Consider the following 23905-nt stretch of genomic DNA (forward strand, 5'->3'; position numbering starts at 1 on the left):
GGGGGTGATGAAGACATTTAAATTGATAACGTAGAGAGCACAGTCACTTTGTGCTGTAATCTGCATGCTTCCCTCCTCCGAGCCTTGCATGCTGGAATCCTAATCATTAAGGCTGTGGCCTTCTGGGGATAGGGTATGCTGGGACATAATTAGGTTCAGGGTGTTCATGTCAGTAAGATTGGTGCTTTTAGCAGAGAGGCTCCTGGGAGCTGTGGGATGTCTTCTGTCCTTTCTACCATGTGAGGATTTAGCAGAACGACAGAATTATACAATTCAGGGTGTGGTCCTAACCAGAGATTCAATCTGCCAGTGCTGACTTTAGACATTTTAGGCCCCGGAATTGAAGTTATTGGAAATAGACTTTAAAGGTAATTATTTGACAGCTTCAGACACACACACACACACACACACACACACACACACACACACACACACACACATATATATATATATATATATATATATATATATATATATATAGCAAATTTTAGTAATGTTCACCCTTCTTCAGCTTTCTTATCCCTTTTGCTCTTCTACTAAACCGCTTCCTCCTCCCTACAAGGTATCCTTGCTTTCGTACCTTCTGTCCCTGGTACTGGGTATGACCCATTGAGTCTAGAGTTGCTTGCATGTTTCTGGATGGGGTTGTTATTGGAGCATATGCAACTTGTCAGGGGCTATAGCACTGAGGAGAATGACAGCCCTTCTCCCAGCATTTAAGTGCTAATAGTCCCCGAGGGAGGACTGGGGCCTCCTGAGCCCTCTCCCCAATCCATGATGAAATATTAATGGGCAGAACCCAGTCTTGTGTACCTGTTATGCTGGTAAACACAGGTGCACTAGAGTTCAAGGATGGTGAATATGTAAGATCCAAGAGGATTTATTAATATTAATAATAACATTATTAACCATTATTACTCGCTGTGTATCCCTCTCACCTCTGGCTCATAAACTTTTGCTGTTTACTGTTTGAAAACAGTCCTTGAACTTTGGAGAGTGTAGCCTGTATTTCCCATCATAACTTCAGCATCATACACTCTAGACATGTGACCAGTTACTGCATTCTCCGTTAGCTCAGGACCATAGTAATGACAGCCTTCTCAGGTCAGGCCGTCAACAGCACTAACAGGAGCATTTGGAAGACATTCCAGTGAGGAAAAGTTAGTTATAGGAGCGGGCGCTCCTCTTGTGCGTCCTTTGACCCACAGAACCAGGGATGGGTTCCCACTGTGGAGCAGGCCTGGAGTCAACAGAACAAACAAAACAAAACCAACAACCCACACAACAACCCACATGCACAAAACAGAAGAGCAGGCTTTGCGTAGGTTACCCAGTTTATGGTAGCTTGGGTGTAGAGCTCAGTGCAATAACAATGTTATTTCCTTCCCTTCTTAGCCCTAGCAGACACTTTTAAATTCCTTTTATTCCTGAAAACTTGTGAGGCTGAATAGGGAGCTGTAAGAGAAGAACTTCTCTCTGTCCTAGGAGGGTGGAAAAACACAAGCTCAGACACGAACCTTGCAGAAACATTAGCTGCTTTTCCTATTACAGTGACCAAACTCCTGACAAGAGGCCAGTCAAAGGGAGAGATTATTTTTTTCATTTCCTTGTTAGTGAGCCTTTATTTTATTTTATTTTCATTTTGATTGGATATTTTTTTGTATTTACATTTCAGATGGTATCTCCTTTCTCCCCACTCCTATTTCCCCTCCCCTTGCTTTTATAAAGGTGCTCCCTGTCCCAACCACTTACTCCCACCTCAGTGCCTTTCGTTCCCCTACACTGGAAAAACGAGCCTTCACTGGACCAAAGGCCTCTCCTCCCATTGATGCCAGACAATGCTATCCTCTCTCTGTGTGTGCTCATTGGCTGGTGTTTTAGTCCCTGGGAGCTCTGGAGGGTTTGTTTGGTTGATAATGTTGTTCTTCCCATGAGGTTATAAACCATTTCAGCTCCTTTAATCCTTTCCCTAGCTCCTTCATTGGGGTTCCCACACTCAGTTCAATGGTTAGCTACAAGCATCCTCATCTGTATTGGTATGACTCTTTCAGAGCCTCTGAGGAGGCATCCATATCAGGCTCCTTCCAGTAAACACCTCTTGGCATCAGCAATAGTGACTGGGTTTGGTGACTGCATATGGGATGGATCCCCAGGTGAGCCAGTCTCTGGATGATCTTTTCAATCCCTGATCTTCTATTTGTCCCTTCATTTCCTCCCATGAGGAATGGATACAGAAAATTTGGTACATTTACACAATGTACCAAAACAATAGTTCAGCTATTAAAAACAATGACTTCATGAAATTCTTAGGCAAATGGATGGAACTAGAAACTATCATCCTGACTGAGGTAACCCAGTCACAAAAGAACACACATGGTATGTACTTACTGATAATCGGACACTAGCCCAAAAATCTCTGAATACCCAAGAAACAATTTACAGACCTTATGAAACTCAAAAAGAAGGCAGGCCAGAATGTGGATGCCTCAGTCCTTAGAAGGGACAACAAAAGGGAGAGATTTGATTTGGCTTATCATTTGAGGAGCTATGACAGTGGAAGCCATCACTCTAGGCAGCTCTGTGGCCAAGAGAAAGGCTAGCAGCTGCTTGCTCATATTTCAGGTGACCCAAAAGAGACAGGCCATGAAGCAGAACTGTGCTGTAGACTTGAAGGTCTACACCCCTCGGAACTGCCATTCCCCCAGTGAATCCCCTCCTTTAGAACATTGTGCCTTAGGGAGTAGCTGGCGCTGGGAACAAGCATTCAGCTGTGTGAGCCTGTGGGAGACGTTTCAAGTTCTAATCACAGTAGCGAACACTTGAAATGCATGAGCACAACTGCTTTCACCTGGGAGGTGGAAAACCATCTTCCTGCAGCAGTTCTGAGGCCCACCCAATGGATTCTGACTTTTAACTGAACTCTGAAGGAAGGGATACTCATTCGATACTTTTCTTTCTTTTTTTTTTAAGGAGTAAAGAGAAGGAAAGAAATGTCAGGGGTGGGGATGGGAGTGGGTGGGCAAAAGGAAGAGACCTTTAAACTCATGCATTTCTTGCTGGCCACTGGATCCCGGTATTTATGAGTTGAGGCAGGAGGGTGCTGTGTTTGAAGTCAGCCTTGGCTACACAGTGAGCCCTTGTCCTTCTTAAAGAACAAAACTAAACCAACAAAGAAATCTGTGTGCTTCTTTATGAATTTTGATGGTATGTAAAAACATTTTTTTTTTTTTTTTTGGTAACAGACTGAAGACCGTCTCGTAGGGATGGGTGATGCATTTAAAACTTGGCAGTAGGCCTTGAAATTTTCATTCATAAGGTACTGCGGGATCAGTCTTGCACCCCACAGACATTCTGAAAACTTCCTCTGTGTGCACTGAGTCAAAATACTGGATCTTAGTTATTTGCGGTTTCACGTAGGTAAACAGGCTGGGCATCGGAAAGCAGATGCTGCAGTCTTCTTTAGATGTGAGAATTAGTAATGTTATATTTTTCCAAATGACTTTGCAAGTGGGAAGATGTTTTAAGGTCTCTGAGTGTTCCTAAAGGGTACTCTGCCAGCCACACCACTGCCCGCACCTCCTATAGTGATGTCTTAATTAAAAAAAAAAAAAGGAAAGAAAAAAAACTACTAAAAGAAGAATACCAGCTTATTTAAAAAAAATATCACGTTCCACAATCCTCCGCTTCACAATTCTGCAAGAGAGAACTGCTAAAATTTTTACTGTGTCAGGGAAGATATTTGTATTACTTATGCAAATTATATATATATGTATATATATATATGCACTTTATGTTTAAAAATTTAAATAACCTATAAGTCAATCAGGTAAAAAAAAATCAACCTTGCTATCCACATGCATTCCCAGGCCACTTACCCATCTGCTGTCGCTGCCAATGACAGCAGTCCCTTTCTCTCCCTGTCCCTTAAGCTGAGATCCTTGCCATGCATCTCACTAAATGTGTGAAATTCTATTAATTTTAGGGGAAAAATGTGATACCTTTTGGAAGGTCATTTAATTAATCATCCACCTGTTCACTTGGCAAGGGATTATAATTACAGATTATATTAGTCTGCCAGTGGTACCCAGAAACTAGAATCAAAGATGTATGATAAACTCACAGTGTCACTTTAGCAGCCAGTATCCAGAGGCCAGGATCTCAGTTATGTTTGCACACTAGCTTGTGAAGAGGCACACACACATATGCATGTGTGCACACTTATACATATGTATGTATACGTGCCTAAGGTCAACATAACACGACTATACAAGCATGCATACACATACCAATGTCTGGGGTATTCATGATACATGCAAATAGAAGATGTGTTCACATATGTACACACAGCAGTGCCTGGGGTCATCATAGCAGATGCATATACATGTGTTCACATATACACATAGACATACCAGTGTCTAGGGGCTGTGTGACACATGCATATGTGTGTATATGAGCATGTGCGTGCATGAATACATACATAAATCTGTGCCGGGGGCTGTACACTGAAAGTTTTAACATGTAGTTCAAGTTGGGAAAAAGTACCCTGACTTTGCCCTCCTAAAAGAAAAATTTCACCACATGGATGTCCAAATTCCCGGCAGGATCTCTGGGCATGGGGTGGCTGGGGGTGGGTTACTAGTGTGATAATCTCCCTTACTTAATCCTTAGTAAATCATTTTGACTAGTGAAATAGGAAACGGGGTGCAACTTTCTAAAAGGGGTGCTGGTCAGAGTTTAAGGATATATAGGGTTGAAGGCTATTTTTCTACTTACATTCTGGGACACAGCAGCAGCCCGGGCAGGTGCTCAGTAGACAAGGAGAATAAAAAGGGTGTGAAGAACATTCCTGGGATCAAGTATGTCTGAGACTAGCTGGATCATTCCTGGTCCTAAGCCACACAGCACATTGTCATGTTAGCCTGCACTCCGAGAGGCCTTGCAATTGAGAAGTCTGCTGAACTTCGTTTGAATTTTCTTTTTTAAGCCTTGTCTCCCCATAAATGTCCAAGGATCTCACTGAGAGCCACCTTGAGCCAAACAGGGATTTCACTGTAGTTGGAGGCTGGCTAGGGTCCATGCTTTAGTGGAGCACTCCTGCTAGCAGGGTAAGATAAATAAGCCTGAGAAAGAATGACAGCTAAGGACCCTCCCTCCTGCAGAGGATGAGAAACCCAGAGAAGGTCACCAGGAAGATCCAAGGTGGGAGCCCACAAACTTAACCTTAGAAGCTGTGATCAAGAACAAGTCTGTCCCCTGTGGAGGCAGTAATGGAGAGCCAAAACAGGAAGTGACAGTACACGGTTGCCTTAATCAGGACTGGGTCAGGCCTTTTCAAGGAGATTCAATGGGGCTACATCCCAGCTGTGGCTGTCACATTGATGGGGACTTTGGGTTTTGTCCGAATTCAGTGTGATGAGGCACTGCACTCCTCCTGCCCAAATCTCACTGGCTGGTCACTGGGGGGAAACCTTTCTGAGCATAGGGGTGGGGGGGGGCAGGAAATAAGAGTGAAAGGTCCAAGACCAGGTTTGATGACTGTTCTGATGAGAACATGCTATGTGAAGCTGGGTGGTCATAGTAGAAACCGTAAGACATTGTCATATCCTTGCTATCTGTTGTGACCATACACCGTTAGTGAGGGGAAGAGGTTATTTGTGGTTTCTGGTTTGAGGTCACGTCCATCGTGGAGGGGAAAGCCATGACAGCCAGAGCTCCGGCGGGCAAGCAGAAATTGACAGTTTCTCCACTTCACACTTCTTTTCAGGGGAGGGTCCCAACCCATCTGGGCTGTTACCCACATTGATGGCCAATCTTTGATTTTGGAAAACCCTCTTATAGACGCAAGCCAAAGTTTGTTTCTTAGCTGGTTCCAAATACTGTCCGGTGGATGGTGAGGATTAGTGATCACAGGTGTCAGGTTTCAGATTTAATTTGCAGGGGAAATGTACAGCTGTGGAGATGCTTGTGGCTTGCCAGCCTGAAAATTGGGGTGTGTGTGGGGGAGGGCGATGCTCTTGAAACAGGAGGAACAAACTGATCACTTAGGGAGTTAACAGGAGTTGATTTCAAAACACCCCAACATTTTCTTTAAGAACGCATTAGAAAATATTTTGGTACATACTAGTACCAACTAGTAATATTGGAACCTGCTGCCTGCCTCTTAACCTTCTGAGCTGGACTCTTATTCATTAACTTTAAGGAGAGGTAGCATCACCAGCCTGCATACATACCAGATAGCATCTTTCCTATGTCATTCCTACATATACAAATTGTGAGAGAGAAGAATTGGAGAAGGGGTGGAGAAGAAATAAAGCTGAAATGTGAGTGAAGGGAACAGCCTCTCTTTCATACTGATTTCTTCTTATTCAAAGTCCCATGATGCGGCAGATAAAAATGGCTCAGGGCTGCAGGTCTGACTCAGCACTTAAGAGCACTTGCTGCTTTTGAAGATGTCACACCTAGGGTTCCTGGCACCTGCAGGGACTCTCACAATGGATATTCTAGTTCCAAAGGATCTGGTACCCTCTTCAGCAGTACCCTGGCACCAGCCATGTGCATGGTTTGTGAACATACATGCAGACACTCATAAAATAAATAAATCTTTAAAAGTGTTTTAAGGAGCCAGGGTGTTGAGTTCTATGGATGGTACAGGAAAGCTATACATCAGCGAATACCCTAATACTTCGCAAGGAACATAGGCTTACTCAGTGTAATGGTTTTGCAGACGCCAGAGATTTTTTGTTTTTCTTTTGCCCCTTCCTGACCTTTAATTTCCTCATCTGCAATTTGACTGTGCTGGCTTAGCATCATTCCAAAGGTCTCTCTCGTTTTCCAGAGCCAGAGTCTGTAAGTCTAATCACAGGTCTTTCCAAATTCTCATTGCTACCGGTCTCCCTTTATGGCTCTGGACAAGTCTGAAGCAGTGTGCTGATGAGGCTTAGCAGCCTTATAGAGTGTGGTTCGTACGTGGGGGAGAGAGGCTTTTGTTTATGCTAATGAGGTAGCCCAGAAAGCTTAGTATCTGAAACAGGTGAGCAATCCCTGTGCTGAATCAGGTAATCGTTTTTCAGTACTGGAAGATAATTTTCCTGGCTTCCGCACGCTAAGATTGCAGGGCTGGCAGCCACGGGCGCACACACATTTACGTCTAATCCGTGTTTTGCCGAAGCAGTTTTTTATCGAGGGTACCGTGGTTGAAAGCTGCTCTAATGGGTGTGATTGTAATAGAAAAGTTTTCTTAATACAAAGAAACCTGAGGTAACAGTCACTTTGTGCATGGAGAGACAAAATGGTTCATCTGATTTCCTTAAAGAAGCTACACTTTTCACGGGGGGGGGGGGGGAGGAAAGGTTAGCTTTGCACACAGACATTCATTCCGGGCGATGCTGACAATCTCCAGATACCGAGAGATCCTTCTTTTCGTTTTCTTCCAGGGTTTTTCTGGAAATGCGAACGCAGACAGCGTTGTGTACTGTAGACTCCAGCCTTCAATCAAAGCCAGGTTTCTGCGTTTTATTCCTCTAGAATGGAACCCCAAGGGCAGAATTGGGATGCGCATCGAGGTGTTTGGGTGTGCATACCGTAAGTTTTTTGTTTACCCAACATACAGAAATAGATATCAAAGGAGATTGTTGAAAAGCCAAACTGTACACTGAAATCAACTTTGTCGGTGTGAAGAAAGGCATCAGACAGGAAAGAGTTCAGTGAAAGGCCATTCTTGTGATCACATGTGCTAATATTTATTGAAGTGTTCAACTTTTACATTTTAGTTCAGGGATGAGATGTGTGTGTGTGTGTGTGTGTGTGTGTGTGTGTGTGTACATTACATAGCTATCATTACTAAGTAGTCTGAGTATTTGAATATTGCATCTCCCCGAGTATACTTGAAGCTTTACGTTGCTACTCTGGCTTTAAAAAGAGCCAAAGCTGGGTGGTAGTAGTACATACCTTTAATGCTAGCACTTGGGAAGCAGAATCAGGTGGATTTCTATGAGTTGAAAGCCAGCCTGCTCTTCAGAAATAGTTCCAGAATAGCCAGGAATGCACAGAGAAACCCTGTCTCAAAAAGAAAAGATTTGTTAGGCCATTTAGTATGTATGACCAGCCAGCTTGTATGAAGGCTGAGTATTTTTCTATGTAGCCTAAAAAAATAGTATCCCAAGAAATTCATTTTTAAATATGTCATACCCTCAGCATAAATTAAAAGAGACAGGGAAGACCTCTGCCAGAATAAAAAAAGTCTCTGAAAATAATTTCACATTTAAAAGGGGGGGGGGGCAGAAACCACAGATTTCAATTAGGCTTCTCCTAATGAGGCATTTTTATTACATGGTTTTTGTTTCTTTCTTTTTTTGTGTTTTTCCTGTGGGGAAGGGGGTCACTCAAGCCATACCATCCTGTGAGGGGCTCTGTTATTATAGAACAATAAGTTGGTTAACACAGTCTACAGCAACCAGGCACATAAGCTGGGCTTTGGCAAGATTCAGGCCTTGACCCATACAATTAACACTTGGGAAACTCCAGGGTCAAACCCAGGACTGTCCAATGTCACTACATTATTACCCCTCTAGTAAAATGTGACTTATTTATTTGCCACTAAAGCTTTCCATACATCACATGCATCATGTCACCTCAGGATGTTATCCTGGCTAGGTCCTGCTTCCTTTTATTAACAGAAAAGAAAAAAAAAACCCAAATGTCATAAAGAAGATGAGTTGAAGAAGTCTTTAAAGATTTTCTTAAATTTAGTTTAGCTGTGTGTCTCTCTGTGGGTATGAACATATACATGAAGGTCCCTTTGGAGGACAGAAGAAGGTGTCAGATTCCTTGAAACGTGAGTTACAGCTGTCAATTGAAGAATGAGGATGGAACTAGAGTCCTCTAGAGGAGCAGTTTATGCTCTTAATTGGTATGTCAACCTTCCAGTCCATTCATGAAGTTTTAAAACCGCTGGTTGGCCAAGAGATCATACTGCTTGGAGCTCCTGGCATATTCTAATGATATACCTGCTACCTAGTGCCAACATCAATCAACCATTTTTGTCCCCTTGAGGCTTCCAGAACAATTGTAATGATGCTTGATGAAAGTAATTTAATTAACAGTGGCACCAATAATAATGTTAATAGCATTAATTTTTCTAATTTTAAAAACAGAAAAACTTGCCTGAGTGCTTACTATATGTACCAGGGTGTTCTTTTGTGTGTATGTGCAACATATGTGTTTTTGTGCATGCTTATGTAGGTGTGGTTGCATGTGCCCATGTGTGTTGGAGGCCAGAGGCTGTTATCAGAGGTCTTCCTCTATCAATTTTAATTGTTTCTTTGTTTCTTGCTTGTTTGCTTCTCCCCAACCCCTGTATCATTCAGACTTTCACTGAATCTAGTGTTCGATGACTTCAGTAGACTTTCTTGAGAACCTACAGGGATGTCTTCATGTCTTTCATTCTAATGTTGTACCTATAGGCATGTGGGTGCATTTCATGTGGGTGCTTTTTTATAGATATTATACAAAGACATGCATGACGTCTCAAAGGAACCCAAGAAACGATGATATGATAGCTCTTCCATCTTCCCTTTTTTACAAAAAAGTACTAAGGCTTGGGTAGGTTTGGGTTGGTTGACTTTCACAAGCTACACAGACAGGAAGTGGCATGGCTGGGCTTGCAGCCAAGTCTCCTGGAGCTCAGGACTTGAGCTCCTGTATCTTTCTGCTGCTGGATCAGACAGATGAGTTCCAGGGTAGCTTTCTTCTCACCATCTGCCCAGCTGGACCACCAGCTTTCTTGGCTTCCATGCTGCAGCATGGCTGCTCTGGATGTGTTAGTTTCTTATTTCATAATTTTCAAGACCTGGAAAACAAATCACCCTTTAAAAAATAGCCTACAGTAATCAAGTTCCAGAAGCCAGAACTTAGACAAACAGATGTATTTTTAACATGTTGTTGTTATTGTTGATTGGGGGATTGAACTTAGTACCTGCTATGTACTAGACAAATGATCTACCATAGTCTATTTCTGCAGCCTGTCTTTAGATTCTGGAAGTTAGCCAAACTCATACATGCATGGCAGATAATGAAGGGAAAGAAAACCAGACTACTTTGTATTGACAATTGCATTCTCAATGGCTCTTTCATTCTGCAAAATATTTATTATAGCAGAGTAAGAGCAGACATTTCTTGTGGATACACTGTGATGTGGATCATTTTTTCAACACAGTCTAATTTTCCCTGGGTAAACTGAGTCCTAAGGAAATGAAGCAATCTAGCTACTTTCAATAGTTGGTACCTTTTGAACTTTGACTGTAAATTCCATCCTGTTTTGTTGAGACTTAGTTGTTACTTATAATTACCATAGGATAGTGCCTACTGAGGTTAAGAGTTCTTTAAGTTCTCTCTGATGCCATGTGACTGAGGATGAGCTAAGAGACACCTCAATGTCTGAGGCCTATGGAACAGAACACTCTTTCTTCTTCTTCTTCTTCTTCTTCTTCTTCTTCTTCTTCTTATTATTATTATTATTATTATTATTTGAGTATGTTTTGAGGATAAGCACTTTCCCCTCCTGCCAATCAGTCCCCTGTTCTCACTGACCCATGTCTTAAGTACTAGTATATTTTAAAGTCAAAACCAGAGTAAAATGCTATGACAGGAACTGATGTAAAATGATAGATGTGTAGTTTTAAGTTATTAAAAGATACAAAGTAGTAAGTTTAATAGAAAGATAGTCTCATAAGAGAGCAGCTAGAGACCAACTTAAAATTGGCTTTTTAAATATGTAAGTGATTTTGAGGAATGGGCTGGTTATATTAACTTTAATCTCTTGATTGAATGATTCTCATGGTCACATTTTCCAACTATTTTATGTCATCATTCTTTCATGAGTGTTAACTGATTACATATGATACTATAAAGTCAACACATATTGAACAGCTGTTGTGAGCTAAAGAGCATTATTTGTAGGTATTTTCTCATTTAGTTTGAATAACACAGAGGAATGGGTTGATGAATCTCGCTGTTTTATGCAGGAAAAGAAGGAGACAAGCAGAGTTTCCTACCTAATGAGCCATAGACTTGATTTCAGTCACTGGGAGCAGACATAGTGGGAATCGTTGGCTTTCCTATCTTGAACAAAAGGGCTAAGCACTCAGTTCTATTTGTTTGCAACTCTTTTGAGTGGTGCAGACAAAATCAGGCTGAGTTTGTTCTAGACATAGGAGGGCATTATTTTACTTTAAATAGGAAACAATGGTATTTGGGGTGAAGGCCAGGTCTTCCTCTTGGATCACAACCATGAGATGGCCACCTATGCTCAGTGAAGCAAATCTCCTCTGATTGCTTCTTCCTATATGTACTCATCTGTCATAGTTTGTGCGTAGGATTTGTCTATGCCATTCATTCAAGAACAGTGCCCTTCAAAGTGCCTTACATCTGACATAGAAGGAAGGGGATCACAGAAAAATTAGGGACTTTGTCAAAGATCAGACAACACACATTAGACCTAGTGTCTAAAATGAATGTCATCACTTTTCAAAGTTAGCACTGTTCACAACTACTTGGTTCTGTATTTATTCACAAATAAGCATGTAGACATTTTTCTAAGAATAATTTTACTTTATATTGTGTACTATATATTGTATACTAAAATAGAATTTATAAAGTACTAAATATATTGTATATTTTATTAAGTATGAAGTATACTATGTATACTATATATATAAAGTATACATACTATATTTTGTATAAAATATACTATACAGAGAAGTTCTAAGATAGCATATATTTTATCAAATAAGATAATCAGTGCATTGTTGAAATACATTGTACTCATCAAATGCAATGTAATGTAGCTTATGAGATGCTATAGCATACAAATGTGAGGAACAAAGATTGAGGTTAATAAAAGAAGTTTGTAACAGTGCATTTTGAAATTAAGATGTATTTTCACTTAGGAAGGTTGGAGGATATTTCAGATAGAAAATGTGATTCTATTCAGTCAAATTCAGGAAAGAGGGTTGATGAGTCATGTGATAATTAGATTTTAATTCTCAACTTGATACAACCTGGAATCATCTGGGAAGAGAGTTTCAATGAAGAGATTGTCTATATTTGGTTGGTAGACATGTCAGAGGGGAGATTGTTTTAATTATGTCAGTTTATATGGGAGGTCCCAGTCTCTTGTGAGAGGCATCATTTCTTCGACTAGAAGATCAGTTTGCATTTGTCATCAGTGGCTCAGACTAAAATGAAGATTACAGGTTAGAGGGTTAAATATGCTGAGAGCAGCAGCATTTGAGTCTTTTGATGCCATCTGTGCAAGACAACTGGTATACCACACTGGAGCAGCAATCCATGGAGAGGTCAGCATCAAGAGTTCCCTGAGGATACTGAAGCATCAGAGCTTGGTCACTGTGTGAGGGGACACTGAGTCATTGCATCTGCATCTGGAAAACTGAGAAAGTGGTATCATCTATTGGGAGGGGGTACTGGAGAACGAATAGGTTGTTGAAGAGAACAGAGGGATAATTCATCCTAGTGTTGACTCAATGAGTTCAAGTGCCTACAAAATACAGAGCCAACTCCAAGCCTTCAGGTTGGCAATATAGAACTGAAACATTTGTAAATTCATTTCTTATTAAGTCATAAAATGTTCTTCAGTGCCACTGCTAATAAAATAATAAAGTATTAAGTTTTAACAACAATGTACATCTTGAAAAATGGAAATGCTTCTCTACAACTAGAACAGGCCATTCATGTACCTAATGTAATTATTAACTTTTATAATTAATATATTTTGTCACATTTAGTGCAGCCATGCATATGTGTGCATGCATGCATGCGTGCATGCGTGTGTGTGTGTGTGTGTGTGTGTGTGTGTGTGTGTGTTCAAGAGCCCAATAGTACACATGTGGATGTCAGAGAAAAAAATTCAGGAGCCAGTTCTTTCCTTCTTCCACATAGGTCCTAGGGCTCAAACTCAGGTTGTCAGGCGTACCAGCCAGCATCTTTACCCAATGAGCCCAATTTTTTACCTTTTTAAAACTACCTTCTTCACATTGTGTCCAATACATGTGCCTACTAAACTTATAGACTCAAGCTGTTCTGTGCTCATTACAGGGAAAATGGCTATTGTGAGACCTACACACACTTTTACTACCCTCTGCCCTAACAAGTTAGAGCAACAACTGATTATGAAGAGATGCCAGGTTCATGGAAAATTTGTATAAAAGATCCTGCTCTACTTTAATGTCAGCAAACCTTAAGTTGTCTCCTGAGTAATGAGTGAAGCAGAAGCTAAATTCTATGACATCAAAGGGAAAATATAAATTTTAGATAATGTTGGTCCCTGCAGTTGTGAACACCTTCATAGATCCAGAGAAGAGATGGATGGAAGGAAGAAATGATGAAAGACAGGAAGGAAGAGAGAGTTAAGCCTTTGATGATTACATGAGGGTATAGTACGTGTTCCAAAGACAAGCACAGGGTGCAAATAAAATTAGGGGTTGGAAAATTGCTGGGTGCAGGTGAACGTATCAGGCATGCCCTTAGAGAGCGGAGATTAGACCACAGGAGGTGATGTTCATAACTGTGACTGATTTGTTCTGCCAACTGTCCCTAGTCTACACTTCAAATTCCATGTCTGCAATCTTGAGTAAGAATCCTGATTTTGTAGCACATAGTCTTTTCTTATTTCTTGTCTACAGAATAAGAATATTCAAGTATTTAGCTATACTGAACTAATTTATTTTGCTGCAGCATGCCGTAATTTCATGATATTTCTAACCCTAGGGGCTTTGTGGGATGCCTAGAGCAATTGCTTGGTACTCTGCCTTCTTTCTACCACCTCGATAATTACCTTCTCTCAGCGAGCAATAGGTATTCTCAACTTCCCTGATATGCCACTTTCAGACCCAGGGATGTCACAAAGCAGTCTTTCTTCTCCACAGTGTGTCCTCATTGTCCTGATGCACAACAGGTTCCTCTTTCTGTCATCAATCTTCTGGGTGGATAGATGAGTGAATGAGGGCATTTTGGTGAGTCCTGGGTAGGCTTTCCCCATCATCTAAGCAGCATGTCCAACCTCTAACAGTGAGGAACAGGGCACAGGGAGGACTGCATGAGAAGACTTGATGAGAAGAAATGTAGAAAAGTACTGAACTATGGTATTTAATGGCTTAAATATTGACTATGTAAGAGAAAATTATGGGGTTTATTCATTGAATGGAACATAAGTCAATCATTATGAAGCTCGAGCTAACGTTAAAAAATAGAAATGCACATTTAATAATGCCCCAAATACTGAAAGCTGGAATTATACACTGTGAGCTAGCTTCAGTTCTAATAGACATGAAACCATCAACCTAAGAAGGGGAAAGGGTTGCTCTGGCTCATTTGGAAGTTTGGTTCACATTCTATTGGCTTGTTGATTTGGAGCCTAGGGTAAAGCAGTATTTTGTTACAACAGCATGTGGTAAAGTTGTTCATTTCATAGTTGGGGCATGAATAAAAGAGAGAAAATGAAGAGACAGAGGGTCCACAGCACCCTTTGGAGCATGCTGAAGCACTGGCTATTAGACTGCGTTTCTTAACATTTCCACCATTTCTTACTCTGTTAGGAGAAAGGGGAAGCCTTGACTACATAGACCTTCAGAGGACACTTAAAAATCCAGATTATAACAATCTCATCAGTAGATTTCAGCTTACCAAGGCAAAATAGTACTTGTCTTAGTCAGTGTTCTATTGCTGTGAAGAGACACCATGGCCCAGACAACTCTTATAAAAGTATTAGCTTAATTGTGGGCTTGCTTACAGTCCCACAGGTTCAGTCCATTAACATCATGGCGGGGAGCACCACAGCAGTAAAAGCACTTACATTAGCTGAGAGCTGCGTCCTAATCTTCACGCAGAGAGAACACGGGGCCAAATGTAGGCTTTTGAAACCTCAAGTCTACCCTCTGTGACACACTTCATCCAACAAGGCCATACCTTCTAATCCTTCTCAAATCATAACACTCCTGGAACTAAACGTTCAAATATATGGGCCTATGGGGAACATTTTTACTCAAACTATCATAATACTATCATAAAAGAAAGAAAAGGTAGTAATTTTCTGCTTTATAGTGGGGAGAGGGAACTTATAGAGCTTACCTCCAGCAGAAAGATAGGGCATCAAGTGAGATATGAGGTTGCCATCCCACAATCAAAACTCTGAGCCATAATTGTTCCTGTCTGAAAGAATTGCAGGCATGAAAATGGAGAAGCGCCTGAAAAAAAGAAGGTCCAGTGACAGGCCCAAAATGGGGTCCAGCTCAATGGGAGGCCCCAAGGCCTGACACCATTACTGGGACTATGGAGTGCTCACAAAAAGGAACCTATCATGATTGCCCCGTGAAAGACCCAATAAGCAGCTCAAAGAGTCAGATGGAGATATTTGCACCCAAACAACCAACAGAAGCTGCTGACTCTGTGGTTGAATTAGGGAAAATCTGGAGGAAGCTGAGGAAGAGGGTGACCCTGTAGGAGAAACAGCAGTCCTAGTTAACCTGGACCCCTGAAATCTCTCAGACACTCAGTCACCAACCAGGCAGTATACATCAGCTGATATGAGGTCCCCAACATATACAGTAGAGGACTCTAGGGTCTGGGTTCAGTCAGAGAAAATGCACCTAACCTTCAAGAGTCTGGAGGCCCCAGGGTGTTTAGAGGTGTGGCAGGAGGGGTCGGTGGGGATAGTCTCATAGAGATGGGTGGAGAAGGTATGGAATGTGGAGCAGCTGGAGGGTGGGCCAGGAGAGGAATAAAATCCAGAATGTAAAAAAAGTAATAATAATTATAATAATAATTCTATCTCTTCAATCATGTGCCTCCCTAGGACAGAAAATTAAGAGGTCATTTATGAAAAAAGGAAGTTATAACTTAATTGAATACATATTTATTGGGCAAGTTTCTCATGACAACTGCTGAAAGTTTGACCAGGTAACTTAGACATAGGTCCTTATCTAACCGTTCATCCATGAGACATAGCTGAAGGATCCTATTTTGTGTCAAATTTAAAAGGAAGCTAGCTTCTAGTGAGCTCAACATCTAGTGGGCAAATTCTCATTCTTTGTAAAGCTTTTATATGGTCCTAATATTTTTACTTGGCAAGTAATGTTCTATCAATGTTGCCACACAGCTAGTATTACAATACTAGAAGAAAGAAGAAAACTATGAAAATCTTTAGAAGCGTGTGCAAGGAATTCAAAAGTAATTGAGAAGGCTCTAACCATCCCACAACAGAAACATTTAGCATCAGGAGAAGTATCTATACAACTTCAAAACATATCAAGTATAATTAAGTGAAGGGTTTCATGACAATGTTACATTCTTAAGATTTATTTTTTGAAAATTACACATATATTTCAATGTGCATGTGAGTGCAGTGTCAGTTGAGGCCAGAATATGAAGTTAGGTCCTCTCTCTGGAGCTTGAGTGACAGGTGGTTGTAAGCCATAAGGATGTAGAAACCAAATGGAATTTCAGCAATAGGTCAAATCATGCTTTTATAAAGGAAATACTACCCCTCTCTTTCTGTGTGTACCCCCCTCTTTCTGTGTGTGTGTGTGTGTGTGTGTGTGTGTGTGTGTGTGTGTGTGTCAGAAGCCAATTTGTGAAAGATAATTCCCTCATTTTAAAATGTGGGTCCCATGATCTAAATTCAGATCATTGTGTCCTAAGGTCATCAGGTTTGGCAGGAAGCCCTTTACCCACGATTTCACTGGTCCCATGATAATAATTTTCAACAGCCCTATTAGTCACATATGAGAGACATTAAGGTAACAATTCTCCAGAACATTCTATACTATGAGATTATCAAATACAGCAAAGAGTGAATTTTTCCTTTTAACTAGGAAGTAATATAAAAATTATGATAATATTGAACCCATTTGGCAACCTTAGATATTTGAACAGATGACAGTAATTACAAATGTTCAAAAAAAGATAAATGACTTTCTTTTTGGTATGTTGAGTCAGAAGAGCTTTTATTGGGTTAACTTGATGCCCCTAACAAGCAAACATACTAGATAGATATATATTTTTTATAAACTGCCTTAGAGCTCTGAAATTCATTTCAAAGCAGGTAGAAACTTGAAAGCATTTGATTCTATAAAGCCAAGAAGCACATTCCAGGAGATTCATATTCAACTGGCAATTTTCTAAGGACTAGTGGAAAGTTTATCAGCCCTTGCAGACATGGGAGAGAGAGAGTCCAGAGTTCCTGGTCTTCAGAGAGGCTGGAAATTGAGAAGGGAATATCCAACTAAAGGTTATCAATGGAGAGCTCAAGTACCCTCATGCCCCCATCTCTGGCTGATTTTTGAACGCCATGTAGTTAAGATGAGATACTCAGGAGACAGCAGGAGATGCAGAGGATACAGGTGTAGAAGCTTATAGCATCCATGTAGTGTTCAGAAGGCCGCTCTTGCCAGTTCATGTCCTGCCAGTTAAAGGAACTGTTAAACATGTTGAGCTATGAACTGGAAGACCATAGTGACAGTGAGAAGCACTAGCCATACTTGAAGATCAATGGTTAACTCCTAGGGGTAAGAACAATACCAAGATACAGAAGCCTACAGGCAAGTCATCCTATGGTCATGGTGACCTGCTTGAAATGGTACTTCCTGTGGGATATTTTTGTTTTCATTCTCTATGTCAACCCTCCAGTCTTCTTGATCTCCTAAGGGCACCTATATACTGTCTTTCATTTCCTTCCTTGACCTCCATTTATATATATGTATAGTTTAGATATCTTAACAGCAGAGATATACCTCATTGCCAGTGTAATTTAAATACATCTTCTCAATAATTTGAAAGTACTTCTGGGCTCGGTTTTTTGCTTTTGATTGGGGGGACTTTTGAGGACAGGATGTGATTGCTGTTGAAATAGTGGCTTCCATAGTGGCATGGGCCATAATCTATGTGTAATAAAAATTGATAAATAGATGCATGCGGAGTATTTTTATATGGTTTCTAGAGAGATGACTCTGTGGTTAAGAACATAAACATGAACATGTACAGCTCCTTCAGTCCAAGTTTCCTTTCCTGCATTCCTTTCAGGAGGCACATAGTTGCATGTAACTCCAGTTCCAGGGCATCCGGTACCCTCTCTAGCCATTGAGAACACTGCACACATGTGCATAAACCTGACACAGACATATACACATGACTACAATCCATCTTTAAAGATATTTTCATATAAACTAATTAATGAGATAGTGCATAAAAGCAAATTCATTGCATTCAAAATGTAACAGAGGAACCATTGAGGTGAATAAATGCTTGTAGATCATCTTATTAAAATGGTATGACTGTTATCCATGGTGGGACACTGTGGTACTTCTGTTTGATCTCCAGAAAACCTGAAACTCAATGTTTAATCTCTTAATCTTCCATGTTAGGAAAAAAAATGTATTTAGGTGACTTTGGCAACATTGTAGAAGTCACCAATAAAAGCAGAGACCAAAATACAACTTGTATCTTTCCACAACCCACTAAAAGGGCCTTGCCAGAGCAAATGCTATTGTTTTCATCTACCCAGAAAGTTATTTTCGGTGGACATTTAAGTACAGTAGTCTTGCTCAGCACCTCAACCTACCACTGTTTATTTAAAGCCATGGTAGAGGAGTCACTGTGTCTTGTGGTTCTGTGTAGAGCTTGCGACTATTCCTCCTTCCGTTTTATGGTATTAATTTGAGTTGTTTTAGAAGTAGGAGTCCCTTTAAATCATCCTTGGGTTCCTTTAGGCTTCTATGCAAAAATAGTATAACCCATTTCCTGTTGATTTCTTGAGTGCTTGGTCTCCAACCTGATTCAGTAATGCAGGGCTCAAGTGCCTATCCATCACCTGGCTGCTTGAATATCTCACTGTATAATAGTTTAACAGTGACTCCATTTGATTTATATTTCTTAGTTTAGTAATTCATGGGTAATAATTTTCACATAAAGAAACAGTATGATTGCTGTTAGAAGCCTACTTCACTTTTAACCAAGAAGCACTTGGCCTATAGCCTCTTTCTCCAGCTCATGGGAGGTCTGTATTAATTTTATTCTTTGATCTTTAAAGATAAAACTCTTTTAGGGTGCACATGCATGTGTGTGTGTGTGTGTGTGTGTGTGTGTGTGTGTGTGTGTGTTATCAGAATATATGCACAGCTGGTTACAGATGCCCTTAGAGGCCAAAGGTGGGTGTCAGATTTCCCTGGATCTGTAGTTAGTCATGAGAAGCCTGACATGGTTTCAGTAATTCAAAACAGGATCTTCTTCAAGAATTCTTAACTGCTAAACCATCTCTCCAGCCCCTAACGTTAAAATTTTTATTCGATTTATAATTTGGAGGCCAATTCTACCCTAAATGAACAGAAGACTTAATTATCTTTCTCAAGAAGAATCCTTTCTTGACCTTTAAATAAAATTAATTTTCTCTTATTGGAGGAATGATTTTCCAGTTCACGCACTTTCTATTCCAATCTTTCTCTTTTAAGTTTTTAGTCATCTGTCCTCATCAATAATGCTATGATTCATAGTGTAACTCACAGAATCAATTTATCCCAAAGTATCTTTCAGGGAAAAATCTTTCTAACCTCTGCAGCTTTCTTCAGGAACCAATGGTAGTATAAATAAATAAAATGTATTCAATTTCCCCAGTACAGTTCAGTAGGTTATTTGGTTTCAGAAAATAGGCTTCTGTATCCTACATGTCCTTCTTGATGTTGTCACCTAAGTCAGCCTCATAAGGGGGACCAGTGTTGGGTCTCGAGTTCGGAGTCAACGGCTTCTGATTGAGTGCCAACCTGGAAGAACTCAAGATGTCGAATATTTACAAAGTACCCAACAAAATAAATTATCCATTTTGTTTATTTAAAAAAATTAAAAACTACTTAGTGTGTTTCTCTGTTTGTGTACTGTGGCATGCTCCCAGACCAAGGTCAATTTGCAGGAGTCAGTTCATTGCAAGTGGGTCCTGGAGATTAAATGTGGGTCATTTAAATTTGCAGAATCCTAATCGCCTCGGCCATCTTGTTGGTTCAGTTTGTTTTATTTTGGCTGGGCCAAAGAGCTCAATTTAAGAAGTCACCGTCTTAGATTTTTTTTTTTTTTTAATTTCTTTTAGTTAGTAATCCACTTGGGGTTAGGGGAGAAAATTGCTTTCAAAAGTGACAGTCTTTTAAGATTAGAATGCTCAAAGTTTTGGAGCAGGACTGGATGTAGGGGTTAGGAAGAGAGAGTCAGCCATAGGAGAGTACCTCAAAATGATAAAGAGACTTTGCCCAGGAAGTGCATATAGGTAGAGAGAGTGTCTGCTGCTCAAGCAGGTGAAGCATTTCTACAGCTCAGTTGACACCCTGCGCAGAGGATGTTTGTTGTAGATTGGCTGTCTTGCACATCTTAGAGAGCACTGGGGACATTGCCCAGATCCAGAAGCAAGGCTCTGAACAAAAGCACGAATAATTGCATCTCAGGGATGTGTGTCTTCTCATAGAGGGTAAGCATTCTGAAGAATATACAAGAGTGTGCTTTGTTTCCATGCAATGCTTCATCTGCCTCTGTGCTTGCAGGGAGCTCGCAGAGAGCTCTCCGTAAATATGTGCCGAAGGAAGGCAGGTTGAGTGCCCATTTCAGGAGCATTCCTTCCTACACAGTTCTGGTCAAAGACATTTGAATAGTTTCTATTGGAAAGCTTTCTAGTCCATGGAATATTATATTTCTGCATCACATGAGCGAAGCAGGCCATATGTGGAGTCACAAGGAAGATTAGTTTGGGTCTTACAATCCTTCCTAGTCTCGTCTTTCCTCAATTCTTGCTCTAAATAAGCAGATTTGAGATGGCAGCATCCACTGGGGAGGATTCAGGTCACCACCAACTGCTGTGGTGAGGCGGTTTGAGCAGGAGCTGACAGAGGAACCAGGAAACCCACTGCAGCCTCAGATCACCTACTCTGCATAAGCTGGCAATAATGCTGATAACTAAAGAGCATCCGTGTCTGTCTGTGTGAGTGTGTGTATGTGTGTGTGTGTGTGTGTGTGTGTGTGTGTGTGTGTCTGTATGTGTCTGTCCTTGTATGGCATATGCATGTCTATGTGCATGTGGTGTGTGTATGTGCATGTATGTACATGTATATGTGCCTGTGTATACATGTGCATAGGAATATCTGAATGTGTATGTGTGTGAGTGTGTGCATGTGTCTGCTCTTCAGAAATTTGTTATGTTTTAAAGAATCCGAAATGCACCCAAGTATTTAATTCTTTTGAGCAGCTCTTTTCCTGCTGAGTATCCTAATAATAAATGATAGGTTAGCATTAGCAGCAATGAGCTCTCATTGATTATTAGTTACTATGTGGATAAACACTCATACAACAAACCTGTGGAGAATATGCTGTTAACTCTCATTTCATGCATGAAGAAGCAAGACAAAGAGGTTAAGTAATTTGCTGTGAGACAGAAAGCACCCACCCCCACTATTATTGTTTGACTGTGAGGTGTCCCCCAGGCTTGGATCTGAGCACATTTTCCAATGCTGCTGTCAGTGTGTATGCAATGCTATGACAATTTTAGAAGGTGCAGCCTGTCCGGCCAAAATCAGCCACAAGTCCAGGCCTGTGAAGGTTTTATATGGCCCCCTGTTTTCCCTGCTCTTTCTGCTTTCTGGTCCCCTAGAGTGTGAAGAATTCTGCTTCAAACTTTGGTGTTGCATGTTCCTGCCATGCTAGAGACCTCAGAAACAAGGAGCCAAAATAAATCTCATATTTTATATATTATGTATTTTTATCACAGGAGCACGTGTCTTAGTCTCTAAGACCTGGATGCAAAAGCATTGTGGTACCTTGCCTGGCAAAGATGCTTTGAAGATGCAATTGCTGGTCACTACCTGTTTTTTTTTTTTTTTTTTCAAGATACCCCATGAAATCACAAAGGTTCTTTTATGAGAGGAAGCAGATACGTTGGAGAAGGTTCTAGATCTGTTTACCATTTGCTTCTATGTCTTCATTAGTGTCCCTGTTGTAACAAAACTATGACCGAAAGCAACTTGGAAAGGAGTATTGTCCTTCATGTATACTTCCACACTGCCATCAATCACTGAAGGAGTTAGGGCAGGAACCTAATGCAGGAACTGGAGACAGAACCTAAAGCAGGACCTTCAAGGAACCTTGCTTCTGGCTTGTTCTCTGTGGCTTGCTAGGCCTGTTTTCTTATATGCCTCAGAGCCACATGCTGTGGGGTATATAAGACGACAGTCTAAGTAAGAAACAGTGTGCTGGGCCCTTCCACATCATTCACTAATTGAGAAAATACCCCACAGGGTGGCCTACAGTCTGACGGAGGAATTTTTGCACCTGTGATTTTTCTCTGCCCAGAACATCCTAACTGGTGTCAAGCTGACAAAAAAAACAAAACACAAAGAAACCCTGAAAACCTAATCAGGGTGTTTTATTTATCATTATACAGGGCTTTGTGCTGATAGTTCAAAACTATATTTCACTGTCAAATGTTTCCATAAACAACTCTGTAAATGTAATAATAAAAAGGTGAATGGTTGCCAATGAATCAATCAATATGAAAATGTCAGGGGTCATACTGAATTTCATCTTTATATTGCATATGTGCTATTTGATTGCTCTCTGCCCTTTTCATCCTCCTGAAAAGCATGACTCATATGCATGTGAAATGTGTGAGGAAGTTGGCACCAATATGCTCATTTCTCTATTTCAACATTCTTTTTCCACCTCAGAGGCGCCTTGGATGAAGGAACTCCACCCCCTCCTTCAGAGCATTAAATTATTTCTTGTCATAGTAGCTTCTCAACAATCTTTGATTTTGATTTTTGTGACCGTAAATGTAAACATATTTGGGAGACTATCTAGTCTTTTTGAAATTAAATATCACAAGAGTAATCTAGTTCATGAGGAGAAGATACTGGGTTTGAAACTTTAGAGAGAGGCCAGTTAAGAGGACCACCTGCCTGGAGCTAAAATTAATAAGTGTGACACCTAAGCAAGCTTTCAGCACCTTAGCTGGTTGGCCCTGCTTTCTCCACCAGCTACACTGTAATGGTTTTATGGGCATATTTGTTCATCTTCTGGGAGTCTAAGCTCCAAATAGACATACTCATCTTCAACACTTTCTACACAGGTTATAGCACACAGTTCCTCAGACATGGTAGACTAAGTGTGCTTATGGTAAATGATTTCATTGATGTGCATAGCCATACTCTTGTTAGATAGAAAGTAGGTGAGGGTCAGAGAGAAAGGTAAGTGGCTTCAGTTGAGGGATAAAACATTGTCCCATTGCTTTAGGCATCACTTGTCCAAGAGTTCTTTTTTCCACTACCTTATTTTGCTGATGGAAATATTCCAGGCCCCAAAGCTTGAGGTGCCATGGAAGATGGATACAACCATTATAATGTAATAATGTAATAATGAGAGAGAGAGAGAGGAAGAGGGAGGGAGGGGGGAGGGAAGGAGGGAGGGAGGGAGGGAGGAAGAAAGAGAGAGAGAGAAAGAGAGAGAGAGAGGAGAGAGAGAGAGAGAGAGAGAGAGAGAGAGAGAGAGAGAGAGAGAGAGAGAGAGAGAGAGAGAGAGAGACAGAAGAAATAAAAGTAACATGGATGGTTTTTATGGCAGAAAATTCTCTTGGTAGCTAATTCCAAAAATAGTCTTTATCTAAAATAAAATCATTACTCTGATAGTTGCCTCTAAGCAACACATTAAGTCAGAGATAACTGCATTGCTCCAAATGTGTCAGCATTTAAAGTCTATCTGGCTGAAATTTTTTTTAATTTATTGCCATCTAGTAATGGTAGAAAACATCATTTGTGTTTGACAAAGAGTTACGTTTTAGCCATGCACATTCATTCAACTATATAACAAGGAATGA

The 23905-nt window shown here is 40.7% G+C and overlaps 1 protein-coding gene across 5 annotated transcripts in view; it reads left to right on the plus strand.

The window, feature by feature from the left end:
- The window catches only part of CNTNAP4 (contactin associated protein family member 4), a gene marked incomplete at both ends in the record, with an annotated part of 284081 nt that overhangs the window by 145248 nt on the left and 114928 nt on the right, over nt 1–23905 (plus strand). For all 5 annotated transcript variants that reach the window (XM_080936900.1, XM_080936904.1, XM_080936903.1 and 2 more), the window contains one exon: nt 7434–7581. In XM_080936900.1, coding sequence (XP_080793026.1) covers nt 7434–7581 — 148 coding nt within the window. The remainder of the gene's footprint in view (nt 1–7433; nt 7582–23905) is intronic.

This window comes from Micromys minutus (assembly GCF_963924665.1).
Source record: "Micromys minutus genome assembly, chromosome: 24".
NCBI lineage: Eukaryota > Metazoa > Chordata > Mammalia > Rodentia > Muridae > Micromys > Micromys minutus.